Source organism: Pterocles gutturalis, unplaced genomic scaffold, assembly GCF_000699245.1.
Source record: "Pterocles gutturalis isolate BGI_N339 unplaced genomic scaffold, ASM69924v1 scaffold24730, whole genome shotgun sequence".
Lineage (NCBI taxonomy): Eukaryota > Metazoa > Chordata > Aves > Pterocliformes > Pteroclidae > Pterocles > Pterocles gutturalis.
The window spans coordinates 1-13098 of record NW_010139516.1 but is presented as its reverse complement, the minus strand read 5'-3'; the positions used below and the strand labels follow the sequence as shown (position 1 = coordinate 13098).

General features: G+C 50.6%; 1 protein-coding gene across 2 annotated transcripts; it reads right to left on the bottom strand.

Moving 5' to 3' along the window:
- Positions 1 to 957: 957 nt before the first annotated feature.
- On the bottom strand, positions 958 to 5344 carry LOC104469027 (keratin, type II cytoskeletal 6A-like). 2 transcript variants are annotated; one of them, XM_010083358.1, is made up of 9 exons: positions 4871 to 5344; positions 3672 to 3886; positions 3070 to 3130; positions 2779 to 2874; positions 2379 to 2543; positions 2053 to 2169; positions 1584 to 1804; positions 1263 to 1294; positions 958 to 1154 (listed from the first exon to the last, which is right to left on the bottom strand). In XM_010083358.1, the coding sequence occupies exons 1-9, from the start codon at positions 5342 to 5344 to the stop codon at positions 958 to 960; spliced, it is 1578 nt and encodes a 525-aa protein (XP_010081660.1). The 2 variants fall into 2 exon arrangements, with proteins under 2 accessions (XP_010081660.1, XP_010081661.1); XM_010083359.1 differs by having other exon boundaries at positions 2448 to 2543.
- Between the last annotated feature and the right edge of the window lie 7754 nt (positions 5345 to 13098).

Here is a 13098-nt window from a genome sequence, read left to right as displayed (position 1 = left end):
TAGGCAAACGAGGGAGAACATGAACATCAAAGACCCAAGATAAACACCTGAAACGGTGCGGCCCAGTGCTCTGAACAGAAAGGGAATGCTCTTAGCCTGCTCAGGCAGAGGTTTGCAGTGCTGGCACCTATGGTGAGTGAGACAGCGCACAGCAAACAGGGTTTTGAGATGGACTGATATACTCGAACAAGTCAGGCGGTTGCTCTGACTCCCCTGGTAATTAGTTCCCTATTGTTAGAAGTTTATGCAGGTACATCACACACTTGGCACTGCCCCTTGTGCCCCCTGGGAGCCCGGCTGTTGGATGTTGTGTTGGCTGGAAGCTGCACAGCGAATGACTCTTAGACCTTCTCCCCTGTGCCCGACTCCTGCCTTGGCGTGCCCCGTGTTTAGCTTCCAGGGGTTTTACTCGCACAGTGGGGAGAACATTGAAATCAACGGCCAACATCCCTTCGGTGCTTCGCTGTGCCTGGGTGTTCTGGCTGCTAATGGAGAGGTTCGGGAAATGGGAACGAGGAGCGAAAATCTGTGTGTTTAACTGGGCAGGGCCCTAGGAAAAGTGCTTGTTATCTGCATTTGCATTTGCTGTTCCATGTCTTTAATTAAAAGGTCCACACAACAGAATAAATTACATATGCATTTTTATTAGACAAACACCAGAAAGTGAAGAGAGACAAACAGTCATGAGACACATCTTATATACAAAATCCGGCCAAAAAATTGCTGAGCAGTAACAAGCAGGTTGCGAATTTAAAACAGTCGGACTCACGCTCAATAGCAGAGCCCTTGCACGACGCGTGCGAGACAACACAGCCGAGAGGGAGTTCCTAAAGGGAGGCTCCTGTGCGACAAGACATAGGGTTGGGTGGCCCTCGCTCCATCGACCCCAACTCTGCTTTAGTAGAGGACCAGTGTCAAGGTGTTTTCTGGCGAGTGAGGGCCTCTGTAAGGAAACTTTTAGCTCCTGTAACTTCTTCTGGTGGAAGAGGTTGAGACGAACTTCACGCTGGAGCTGCTGCCGCCTCCGAGGGTGCTGCTGTTGACCCCGGGACCGCTGCCGCAGCTGAAGCTGTTCCCGATGTTGCAGATGCCCCCTCCCATGCTGAGATTGCTTCCTGCTCCGTATCCCGTCCCGACAGTTGTTCTGGTCACGGCTGCAAGAAGGAGAAGGAAAAAATTTCAGTTTCTCTGGGCACTGGCTTCTTGGTGCAGAGGCACATTTATGCTTAAATAAGGTGATTGCATCTATTTTAGAGACTTACAGATATTCACAGGGACACCATCTCCAGCCAGCCTGTTAGGGGACAGAACACAAAAAGGAGAGGATAAGAAGTCTGTTGATATTGGGGGGAGAGAAATAGGTTACATTTCCTAGGCACCTTTGGGGAGAAAAAGAAAAACTTAGTGTAATTCGAGGGCGCTTCGCACAGTGTTATTTCCATTATCTAGAACAATCTTCCTCCCCCCGACCTGCCGCCTAATGCCCTGTTTAGCATTGCCTGAGATGATCCTGAGCATCTCCGGTGCTTGCTTTGCTTTGCTCCTCCGACCTCAGGACCAGAAGGGTTGAGTTTCCCACCCACCTGCACTCCTCTCCCTCCAGCAGCTTGCGGTAGGTCGCGATCTCGATGTCCAGGGCCAGCTTGACGTTCATCAGCTCCTGGTACTCACGGAGCTGCCGGGCCAGGTCAGCCTTGGCCTGTTGCAGAGCATCTTCCAGCTCGGCCAGTTTGGCTTTGGCATCTTTGAGGGCCAGCTCCCCGCGCTCCTCAGCATCCGCGATGGCCGCTTTCAGATTTGCGCACTGTGGAAGAGAAACCCCCAGTGAGATTCCCCATCCAGGACCTGAACTTGTTCTATGTTGACCCTGAATTTACAAGGTCTTGTTCCAGCACCATCAGCTTCACCAGTTAGAGTGACAGTTCTGGTTTTGAGAGAAAAATGGTCAAACTGAGCAGAACTTGCCTAGGTTGCCTCTGATGTTTTCCTTCTGCTCCCTTGCGAGTAAATTGGGGTAAATTGGTTGAAACTGTGGGGTTTGCTGCTTTTTACCTGTTTCTTCACGCTGTCGATCTCAGACCGCAGCCGCTGGACGTGGCGGTTGAGCCCGGAGATCTCCTGCTTGAGTGCGCCCCCTGCTCTGCCTGCCGTAGCCTGCAGCTCTTCGTACTGTCACAGAGAGAGGAGCAACCAGTCAAGGGAAAATCCATCGTTTTTGGAAAAACAAGGGTGCCTGAAAGCATGGGCCCTTCCTCAAGCCCAGACTAGCTGCTGTGCGAGAAGGAATGTTTGAGAAGCCTTTCTTGGAAGAGTCGGACTTTATCTGTTCGAGACAAGATATGAAGATAAGAGCACGGAAACCCCCACGGTTTCTTCACCTTGGTTTGGTACCAGGACTCAGCCTCAGCCCGGCTCCGGTTGGCGATGTCCTCGTACTGCGCCTTGACCTCCGCGATGATGCTGTCCAGGTCCAGGTTGCGGTTGTTGTCCATGGTGAGAACGACGGAGGTGTCAGAGATCTGCGTCTGCATCTGAGACAGCTCCTGCAAAGTGCACGGGAGATGAGCTGGTTCACCTGCCTTTTCATCCTCGCAGGTGAGCTGCAGACCTGGGAGAGGCTGCAGATCGTTATCTAAACAGCGAAGACGGTTGGGATCACTCTAAAGAGGTAAAGGATTTAGCATCTCCTGGGGGAAGAAATTACAGGCACTCAGAGGAAAGGAGGGAGGGAAGCTCTGAGCTGAGGGGTGAAATGTCTGGGGGGGTGGTTGTACTCACTGCTTCGTAGAGGGCTCTCAGGAAATTTATCTCTTCAGTCAGCGCATCGACCTTGGCTTGTAGTTCCACCTTGTTCATATAGGCAGCATCGACATCCTGGGGGACAAGAGATTTAGGTAATGTGTTTAAACTCTTCTTAGCAAGTCAGGAACACGCATATCTCTGCAGTAGCAGCCCAGGGAAGAACCCATTAAAAAAGTTTTTGGAATACGAATGGATGGATTTGTGATTGAACAGGAGATTAGAGCTCTACAAATAACCGTCAGGTGGTATTCTGTGATTTGCTCTCACCTTCTTGAGTGTCACAAATTCATTCTCTGCAACGGTGCGCCTGTTGATTTCATCTTCATACCTAATGGAGGGAGGCAGCGGGAGCATTTGTTTAGGCAAGTAACAGATGGAGGTGATTTTAGTTTGCTGGAATGAACTTCCTTAAGAGCATTTTGCATACAATGTTCTTTTCTCCTACAGATCATCTGAATAAGAGACCATGAGCATGTTCCTCGGCTAAACTAGTTAAAACAAGTCCATCAAAAAAATTTTAAAGAATCTATTCCTTTTTGCCTATTTCTGGCCATTAGTCATAGTCCTTCCGACTGTCTTAAGCAAACTAAGCGTGCTGTCCTGAAACTCTCAGACTTACCATGTAACTTTTTTTTTTCAGTAGGCAATTTAGTTAATAAGTCTTTGATCATATTCTAAATTATTCCCTAAATTTTTTTGTACTTGGATCTGTTACTCCATTACCGTTTATCTCGAGAAAACGTCACAACCCTGACTGTCAGGAATTTCTGTGTCTGGACTCTGCTGCATCCCCCAGTTGGCTGAAGGATGTCAAATGGAGAAAGTCTGCGCCTACCTAGGTAAGTAGACTGCTATCTCAATACACTTACTTCTTCTTGAAATCCTCGACCAGGTACTGAGTGTTGACGAGCTCGCCCTCCAGCCTCCCCTTGTCGCTCAGCAAATTGTTCAGCTGCATCCTGAGGTTGTTGATGTAAGTCTCAAAAAGCGGCTCCAGGTTGTTCCTAACTGTTTTCATCCCCTGCTCCTGCAGCAGGCTCCACTTGGTTTCCAGCACTTTATTTTGTTGCTCGAGGAATCGGACCTGCAAGCAGAAATATCCTGAAGGTGTTTGGAGATTATGGAGAGCTACGGGGGGATCTCAGTCCTAGCTGAGGGGGTGAAGTGCTCTTTCCAGCTGCTTTTCATAGCCAAATTCTCATCTGGTAGGAGAAGGAATTTGCTATTTGACTGCAGGGACCCTGCTCGGTGTTGCAAACAAATTCTGGAGTGATTACGGATTTTCTTGCACCGTGCTGCCACTTCGTTGTTTTGCTAAATCAAGACAAGGTGCCTGCATTTTGTGTGAATAGTGCGTGCAAAAATCAGATAAGAGCAAAGCAGGGTTTGCACTCATAGTAAGGAAACAATAGTTCAGTGCCTTTTCTCCTTCCCTTCAGTACAGCTCTCCCACCCCGCAAGTTCTCCAAAATAATGCAGCATTTTCCTTGAAACCAAAGAGGAGCTGCTCAACCTGAACTGAAATCAAGCAGATGCTCTTGTACATCTAACACAGTTAATAAGGAAATGAAGTGCACAGACGGTGTCAGATCAGATTTTGCTATTTCGAACTAACAGTCCAAACATGCTGGTACTGTTGCAGTGATAGCTTTAAACGCCTAGTGCCTTAAACTCCCTAGTGCCAGTTTGTGTGATTCCTTTCCTGGCCATTTTAAATGGGCTGCTGGCACCTCACTTTAACCATCTAAAAAAAACTGTTATCAAGGCTCCTACAATGCTCAGTGGAGAGAGCCCAACATCTCCAGAAGGATGGGATTGTCTTCTAGAGCTTTCTTTCTCCACTGCCTATGAGGCAAATGAGGAGGACCTTGAGTACTGGATGATTAATTCATAGCAACCACTATGGAGCGGGTACCATTCCCTGGAGTTTCTGGGAACTGGGCATCTTCCAGTCTCATTCCTCAATTCTGTTCCTTCTTGATCAGTTTATGTGCTCATAAAGCAGCTAAGAAGAGAGTCCTCATCAAAAAAACCCAGGACAATTTATCTAGGGAAGCTCATGTCTCACCTTGTCAATGAAGGAGGCAAATTTGTTGTTGAGGGTTTTAATTTGTTCCTTCTCCTCCTTTCGGATCCTTTGGATGTTGGGGTCAATCTCCAGGTTGAGAGGCTTCAGAAGACTCTGGTTGACGGAGACTTCGTGGATGCCCCCAGCTGGGAATCCAGGGCCACCCATGCCACCACCAAAGGCACCATATCCAAAGCCACCACCGTACACGCTACCACCACCAAAACCTGCAGATCCATAGAAGCTACCACCCCTTCCAGCCACTGAGATCCTCTTGCATCCACCAACATTGTAGAGGCTTTTGCTTCCAAAGCCACCACCAACCCTAGCAAACCCGCTGCCAGCGTTGCAGCTTCCGACCCGGGTGACAGAGCGCGAACTGAAGCTGGTGCGGCAGGTGTTCGGGACGATGGCCGAAGCAGCGCTGAAGCCACTTCTTCCCCTCTGAATCCTCACGGTGGACTGGCGAGACATTGCTGGCTTTTGGGTTGGGATGGATGCTACAGCGAGAATAAAGGAGCAAAGGTGCTGGCCTGGAGCAAGGAGTAGGAGGGAAAGGAGAAAGGTGAACCTGTGCTCTCCACGGGCTCAGGAGAGCCCTTTTATGCATTTATGAGACTGGGATGGGTTTGATGAGGTGGATCATCTTTCTGATTAATTAGGCTTGGCATGTCCAACAGCATTCTGGAGAGTGAACTCACTCCGCACACACGCCCTTCTGAAATAATACAGCCAGGTTCTGAGCAACAGTGGTATTGTTTGGGAATAACTGTCGCCTTCTGCCGTCTTTGTAGACAGCCAGACTCTTTGCCATATCAAAGCGTTTGAAAGTTGCAATGAGTCACCTTGGGCACGGGGAGGAAAACACCGTTCAGAATGCCTGTCACTCAACACCTCGCTCATTTGAAAACTTCATCCCTCGGGATTGCTTTCGCTCCTTTTCTGTTCACAAGCAGAATTTTGAAAAGTTACAGTCCCTTGTGCTTTGGGAAAGGGATTTGCATCGAGCATTTTGCAGCAAGCCCTGCGGTTAATTCTTCTGTCGCGGGGTTCTGTGATCCATTCTGCATGGTCCTTTCTATACCACCGCGAGATATCTGCAGAAATAGTTTTGCTTCCATCCCTGTAAAGGCTCAGCTCCCTGAGCTGATCTCTTCTGAAAATCCTGTTTCTGCAGATGTATTCTTCTGTCACTAAAAAAAAAAAAAAATACAGGAATGAAAATGAAAAGTTTTGACAACGTCTTTTGTTCGTGTGCGGATTTTGGCAGCTGCCGTTGAGCTCTGTCACAAACGGTTGTGCTGGTAACTCAGCTTTGAAGGTTTAGACTTCAATATTTTAGCAGGACAGAAACAAAGAAAGAAACCAAAAAATTAAAAAAATATATATTGTGGGAATAGGAACTGCTTTGAATCCACTGGCTCTGTGGAAATGGAGTGCTCCGGGGCTGTTCCCAACTCACGGTTTATAAACACGACGTAGTTTCCCAACAATTTAATCAGCTCTTCCAGCACTGCACGTCTGAAAGTGGGATCCTGCCTGCTTGAATCCACCAGGAAAGTGCTCGGCAGGATTCCCCCTGCCCAGATCCGCAGCAATCTGGACGCAGTGAGACATCCTGCATCTCCCCTTTCTCGGCCGCAGGTACCGACGCAGCCCTTTGCTTTGCGCTGAGCGTCGCAGGCAGTTCGAGCAGCAAGTCAAATGGAAAAATGTGAAAAATATTTTGAGGGATGGGAAGTGTTTCTGGCCCTCACTGTGTTTCGGGTTGTTCAGGAAAAGGTGATTCCTACGTAATTTATTTATACAAGAGGGTGAACTCGCAAGCGCATCCCCCTCGAACAGCTTCCTCTCGGGTTGTCTGCGAGTCCGAGCAGCTGCTGGCTGCCCTACAGGAATAACGTGATGCTGGTGGGGGGGTCTTGCTCAGCAATCTGCCCCTGTCTCACAAGGAGTCCAGGTAAAGGAAACTCCCCGAAAATACTTTGTGTCCCCGTTGTTTCCCCACCTGCTTTCAGATGCATTGTGTTTGCAATTGAGTTTTTAAATGAAGGGGGGAAATAAATAGCAATGATTAGTTTATTTTGGCATCTATTGCAAGACTGAGCTTTTATTCTAAGGAAGGGTTTAATCCTGCAATTTTTGCCCAGCGGGGCTGTCTCGTTGGGACGGACTGTCCTCGCATTCGCACCCGTGGGAACTGTAAGTAAATAAATTGCAACCAGCAGCTCTGCATCCGAAAGGCAGCGGATTATTGATCAGCCTTGGGATTTTGCCTGCCAATTGCCAGATGTCACGACTTGCATGCATGAGGTTGCTTTCCACCCGCCCGTAGCATGCTTGGTTCACATCGTTGCAACTCCCAGACAGCAAGATACTCAACGTCAGATGCAAGTTACGAGCCCTCTGAAACGCGTGTGGCTCCTTTGGGAGTTGCTGGCTGGGTGCTCTCCCTCTCCCGTAGCTTTGGCTGTCTGAAAGCTTTTCTGTATCCCCACCCCACGGCAGATTCTCCCATCCTAAGGCAGATGGACACAGAGGCCCATGAAGATGGTTTTCCACCTTCACCAGCATGCGTGGGGAGAGCAGATGGCTGACTCAGGGTGTGCAGAGTTGGCCAGGCTGAAACCCACCCTTGGTTACTAACAGCGTGATGCGTCAGTACTTTCCTTTTTCCCCTCAGGCTCCTTTTACATATGAAACTTGTCTTTTTTTGGCTAAAGAATACACCAACTGCGTTGGAGTCCGTTGTTAATAATAGTAATAATACAGCTCCTCCAACCAAATAAAAAGAAATTAATTTCTTTCCATTTCACATTGGCACTAGGGTGGAGGTGATGCGGTTGTCACTCATCTGGAAGGAATTTGAGAGGTAATTACAAAAGGCAGAACTGTGAGCACAAGGAGTTGTAGCTACAGGTTTGGGGTATGGGGTGATGGCGAGGGGGGGCCCCCACCCTGCTCTGTTGATGAAACACAGGGTTTCCAGGTAGCTCCTGGGGGAGTGTCTCCCGTGCACCCTGCAGCTCCAGGCATGTAATGGATTTGCTGCTCTGATGCAGATAGCTGGGTCTGATACCGACTTTTCCTCCTCCACCAGAGGATAATGCTTCTGCTCACTCAGGCTGCTCTGTAGTTTTTTTCTCCAAACCAAAGGGAGCCATGTTTGGGCAGGTCCTGCTTGAAGCCCCCCCCCACCCCGATGTGGCAGAGGTTGAGCAGGCTCTGGAGCCTTCTTCTTCCCTTCCCCTCCTTGTTTCTTCCTCCCAGGCCGAGCAGAGGGTACAAGTCCCAGACGAAGAGGCAGAGGATCCCTTTACACCACGTTGTAAACCTGGGAGTAAATTCTTGGCTGAGTGGTTCTGGCATCGTGCTGATACCGAGGTAATAACTCTCCTTTGAGATTAGGAAAGTGAGTTCTGACTCCATCGGGGCAGTAAAAGCAACTCCAGCTCCTTTAGTGAGAAATTTGAACTATTTTGTGTATACTTTGAACCGTTTTCTGTACACCAGCCAGTGAACAGGGGTTACCTCCAACAGCTGTTCATCATCTCCTCTCCATCTCTCCCCACCGCTGCTCCTCTCCAGCATCTGCCTCAGAAGCCTTCATCTGATGATGGATGCCCTTTCCCAGACAAGGCTGAATTTTTTGGAAGTGCCTCTGTGTGTTTTGTTTGCAAAAATACGCATATTTGTAAAATAAGAGCGTGTCTTACCAACTTGGGTTGGTTCACCTGTGCTACTTAATCTCAGTTTAATTATCAGTAAAGTCAAGGCTGTAATTTAGGTTAATTGCGTAAATTAAAGCCTTTGGGTTAAACTTGGGCTGTTAACCTAAATTCAAACCCTACTCATTTTGACCATAATTTACTATTTCATCCCAGGTTAATGAAGTCCTCCTGGTCACCCTGAGTTTCTTCCACGGGGGACCACGCGACTCACAGCATCCCTGTGCTGCGGGGACCGGGACCTCTGGGAGACCTCCCGAGCAGGAGGCGGGTGGCCGTGAATCTCATTTCCCGAAGGGATGAATTAGGATGAACTCCTCAGCAGCTTTCCCATAGGTGTTGCCCCGCGATGGGTGTTGCAGCCCTTTGAGCCTGTTCTCAGCAGTATCTGCAGGCCAGTCAGCCGTAACTGCTAGATGACTTTGAAGTGTAGGTGTGACCTGCTTTCTCCAGATAATTGTTTTCTGTGCTAGCACAGAGACACCGATACAGCCCAGGGTTTTGGAATAACTTCGCCTTCGTTTTTTTGTTGCCAGATGCTTTATACAGAGTGGGGAGGTCTCATTTCCCCCAATGGCTTGTTGCATCTTGGAAGAGCCTCTGACCTTAGGTGGGTATTCGCTGATACCTCCTTTATCCTGTTCTCATGCAACGCTGGTGCTTAGATGGTGGTACCCGAAGAATCCTGAACATCCCAGATGATGCTGCAATGGTTTCTGAGCTATCCTTGATCCCTGAGTAGGGCTGTGGGGCTGTGACCTCCACCGAGCTCCATGTGGAAAGCGAGATCTTTCAACACTGAAGGTTATCGCAGCAGTATTGTAGCATCTTCTCCCTTCTCATGGCCCCAGGGTACATCTTTTGTCCCGATAAAGAAAACTGTGCCCTGGAAGCAGCACTGCTGGAAAGTCCCATTATTTCAGGTCAGCTCTGTGCCTGCACGTGGCTTATCCCCCAGCTCCATCCCGCATCAAGTGCTGCTCCTGGTTTGAGTTTCCTTGCAAAGAGCTGTAGCACGTGTGTGAAGTTTAATTTCGCCCTGTTAAAATAAACTGGATCTGCACAGCGCCATTCTCAGAGCTGGTAAGGTAAACAAGGATAATTCCTGTGTCCTGGAAAGTGTCTCCAGTCAGGGTGCACCGATTTTGTGGGGTCTCATGTTTATTTACCGTGCGACGCGGTACTGCGCTACACATGAGCCTGGAGGTCCCCGATGCTGTTCCGGGGTGCTCGGCATCGCGTGCAGCCGGACTCCGATCTCCGAGTGCTCTGGGCAGTGGGATATTGCCGCCCTGTTTAAATAGCAACGCTCAGGCTGAACATGCCTCGCAGATGGTGGCTGGGAATATTGTTCCGCTGCTGGTTTTGCTGCGTCCTGTGTTACCTTCCCTGCAGCCATTCCATGTCTCATTTCATTTGCAGGCTGTGTAAACCATTTGCAAATTAAAACAAAATAATTTTCTTTGATGAAAATTCTGCTTTTGAGTCAGAAAGCTGCAAAGTTTCATTTGGGGGATGTTAAGGGGAAGGGTTTCAGCATTCCGGAGACAGGATCATTCCCATAGAAAACACTGGAATTAAACTTTGGTTTTGAAAAATTATTTCACCTAATGTTTAAGTTGCCAGCTAAAATTTCTTGTCAAGTTTGACCTGAATATGTGAGTTTTCCAGGTCTCTGCATATCAGAAGGTGGCAACTAGAAGATGACTTTTTGCATCTGCTGCCCACTTTCTCAGCAAAGAGATGCCAGGTGGGCTCTTAAAACACTTCCCATGGAAACAGAGAAGACCGACAGCTTCTCAGTGGTTTGGTTTTTTTTTTTGCCTTGGTAGGATCCTCACACCACAGGAGAAGGACCTGACATCATCCTGTGGCACCAGACTGACGGAGGCTGCAGAGATGCCCAGATACCGTGGGGATGGGTGAGGGCTTGGCAGCGCGGCTCACAACCAGGATTCGTGGGGGGTTCAGGGCTGGTGGTGGCCCATGTGTTTGCAGCTGATGGCACAGCAACATGTTGCATACACTTCTGTAAAAAAAACCAAAACCCAAACCCCTTTACTTTTGACAATTTCTATAGTTAATAAAAACCAAAACAACAAAACATCGTTCAGCAACAACAACCCAGCTGGGTCGCCCTGCCTGTTAAAATGCTTTGCCAGCTTCACTCTATTTCCTTAAAACAGCCTAAGAAACGTGGTCAGGTGCTTGAAAACCGATGCAAACTGTTAAATGGATGAAGCCCAACCCATTCAACCCTCCTCTGGTGCAAAGGGGCAGCCTCGACTTTCCAACGCCATCATTTCCGCGCCCCTTCCCATGCGCTGGAGGGGAGACCGGCGGTTGTGAGCCCCACCCCATCCCCATCATACCCCCATCAGGGCATGGAGCCCTGGCAATGCGGCGCCGTGCCTTTCTCCTGCTCTGGGCCCCCACCTGCTGGAGGCACCACGCTGGGGTGTCCGGTGCGTGCACACCTCTGAGCATCACCATGGGGGTGTGGAGTCCCGTTGACACAGAAGCTCAGAGGAGCTTCCCTGCAGCGAGCGCTCCGCACACCGTGCACGAGCTGCGTTTGCCCTGCAGAAATGGCCGATGCCCCCTCGCCTCTCAGTCCCTGGGGTGCACCCCGGGGGCAGCCCCAGTTGGAGTTTGCAGAGGACAAGGGGTGGGTTGGTGGACACCAACCAGTCTCCTGTTGGGACCAGCATCCCCCATGGGCTGCGGGCCCTTCCCCATCTGCTCCCCTCCTGCCCTGGCCCCTCTCCTCGCCCTTGGCTCATGCTCCAGCTCCTGCCGTTGGGGCTGGGTTCCCACCTCACCCCGTGCTTCCCATCACTGCTGCCGGGATTGGCGCCTGGCTCTGCAGCCTGGCAGGGACAAGAGCCAGGGGATGCCCACGGAGCCGCAGGAGGGAGCCTGGGAACAGCACCGGAGCCTGGCTGGAGCCCTCCGTCCATCCAGGCAGGTCTTTGGAACCTCTCAGAGGGGGAATCCGGGTGGGAATGGAGAGGTTGGGTGCTGCAGGCAGCTTCCAAGACCTTGAGTTCATTCCTAACAAAGCTGAGGTACCGAAACAGCCCTTCCAGAGGAGCAGCAGGAGGTTTAGTGAGGTACGTGCGTGTGTGCTGGGCAAACCCCGATGTGCAAACGCTGCACGTGCAGATATCGGGCGCTTCTCCCTGTGTCCACCCCCTTTGCTAGTGCCGCCCTCCCTCCCATTGCTCTCTTTGGTCAGGGTGACGTTCGGCAGCTCCCTTCCCCTCCCTGGTCGATGCCATTCTCACCGCGTCCTGGCCGTGATGCTGATATCAGAGCTGGGCTCCCCTGCCGTGGGATTTGCTGTGTTTGTGTTCACGGATGGGCAGGCTGAGCCATGCCCTGCGTGTGCCAGCTCATGGATCCCAGCTAAACCTCGGAGCATCACCTTCCTCTCCCGCTCCCCTGTGCCTTCTCGCTCCTGCAGGGACCTTCAGAAAGGGCAGCGTCGCGCTTACCCCTCGCAGTGGCATTCACCCAGCTTTTGGCTCAGCCCTGGGGCAGCTTTTCCTCCCTGTGCCTGTTCTCCATCCATCCCACCCTCCCCAGCCTGTCCCAGTGCCTGAGTCCTAAAAAATGAGTTTTGTTTCCTCGAGGCAACGATCCTTTCTCATGAACCACCCACAGGGAGTCCCGGCCGCAGCTGGGGTGCAGCACGCATCCAAATCCGGGTCAGCGGAGAAGAAAAGCCAAAAAGCAGCAGATTTTAAAAATGACAAATGCTCTTTATTGGACCGTACAGTATGGTAGGCCTGGAGTTGAAGAGGCTGTAGCCGTGAGGACAAGGAGTTAGAAATCAGCGTGGCAATTCCTACACACAGAAAGCAAAAACCTTCCCCACAGGTGCCTGAGAAAACAGAAGGGGCTTGAGAAAAAAATCTTTAGTTGCAGACAAAACATGTGGAGGTTGTAACACGTGTCACAGGCAGAGCTTGGAGTTATTTTCATTGCTGCGGAGCCGGGACTGTGGTTTCACCAGGCTGTCACCCTTGCTGTAGCACGAATGAAACGCACCGTGCGTGGCCGAGCGCGGCCGTCCTCGTTCAGCAAAGTGCTTCCACTTCGCTTGAAACGCGTGACTCTGGGGGAGAGCTAGGGAAGAGCAAGGACTGTGCTGAAAGAGGGCCACCACCGGGGTCCACGGCGGCTCTCCCAAGCCCTGTCGGTGACCAGTTACAACCTATGCTTGAGCCAAAGGTGCCCTATGCTTGAGCCAAAGGTGCTCCGGATTCTCGCGGTGGGGTCCTGGTCTCCCCCCGCTGCCCCAAAGGTGGAGGGTGAAGGACGGAGGAAGCAGAGGGTCGAGCGCAGCTATTTACACCATCGATTTCATAGGGCAGCACTTGCTTTCGGAAGGCAGGAAACATGTCGTCATCCACGCGGGGGGCTCGCCGTCCTTATCTGATGGTCTTTTTGCTGGTGGTGGTCTTGGAAACGATCCTCACGCTGCCTCCCGTGCTG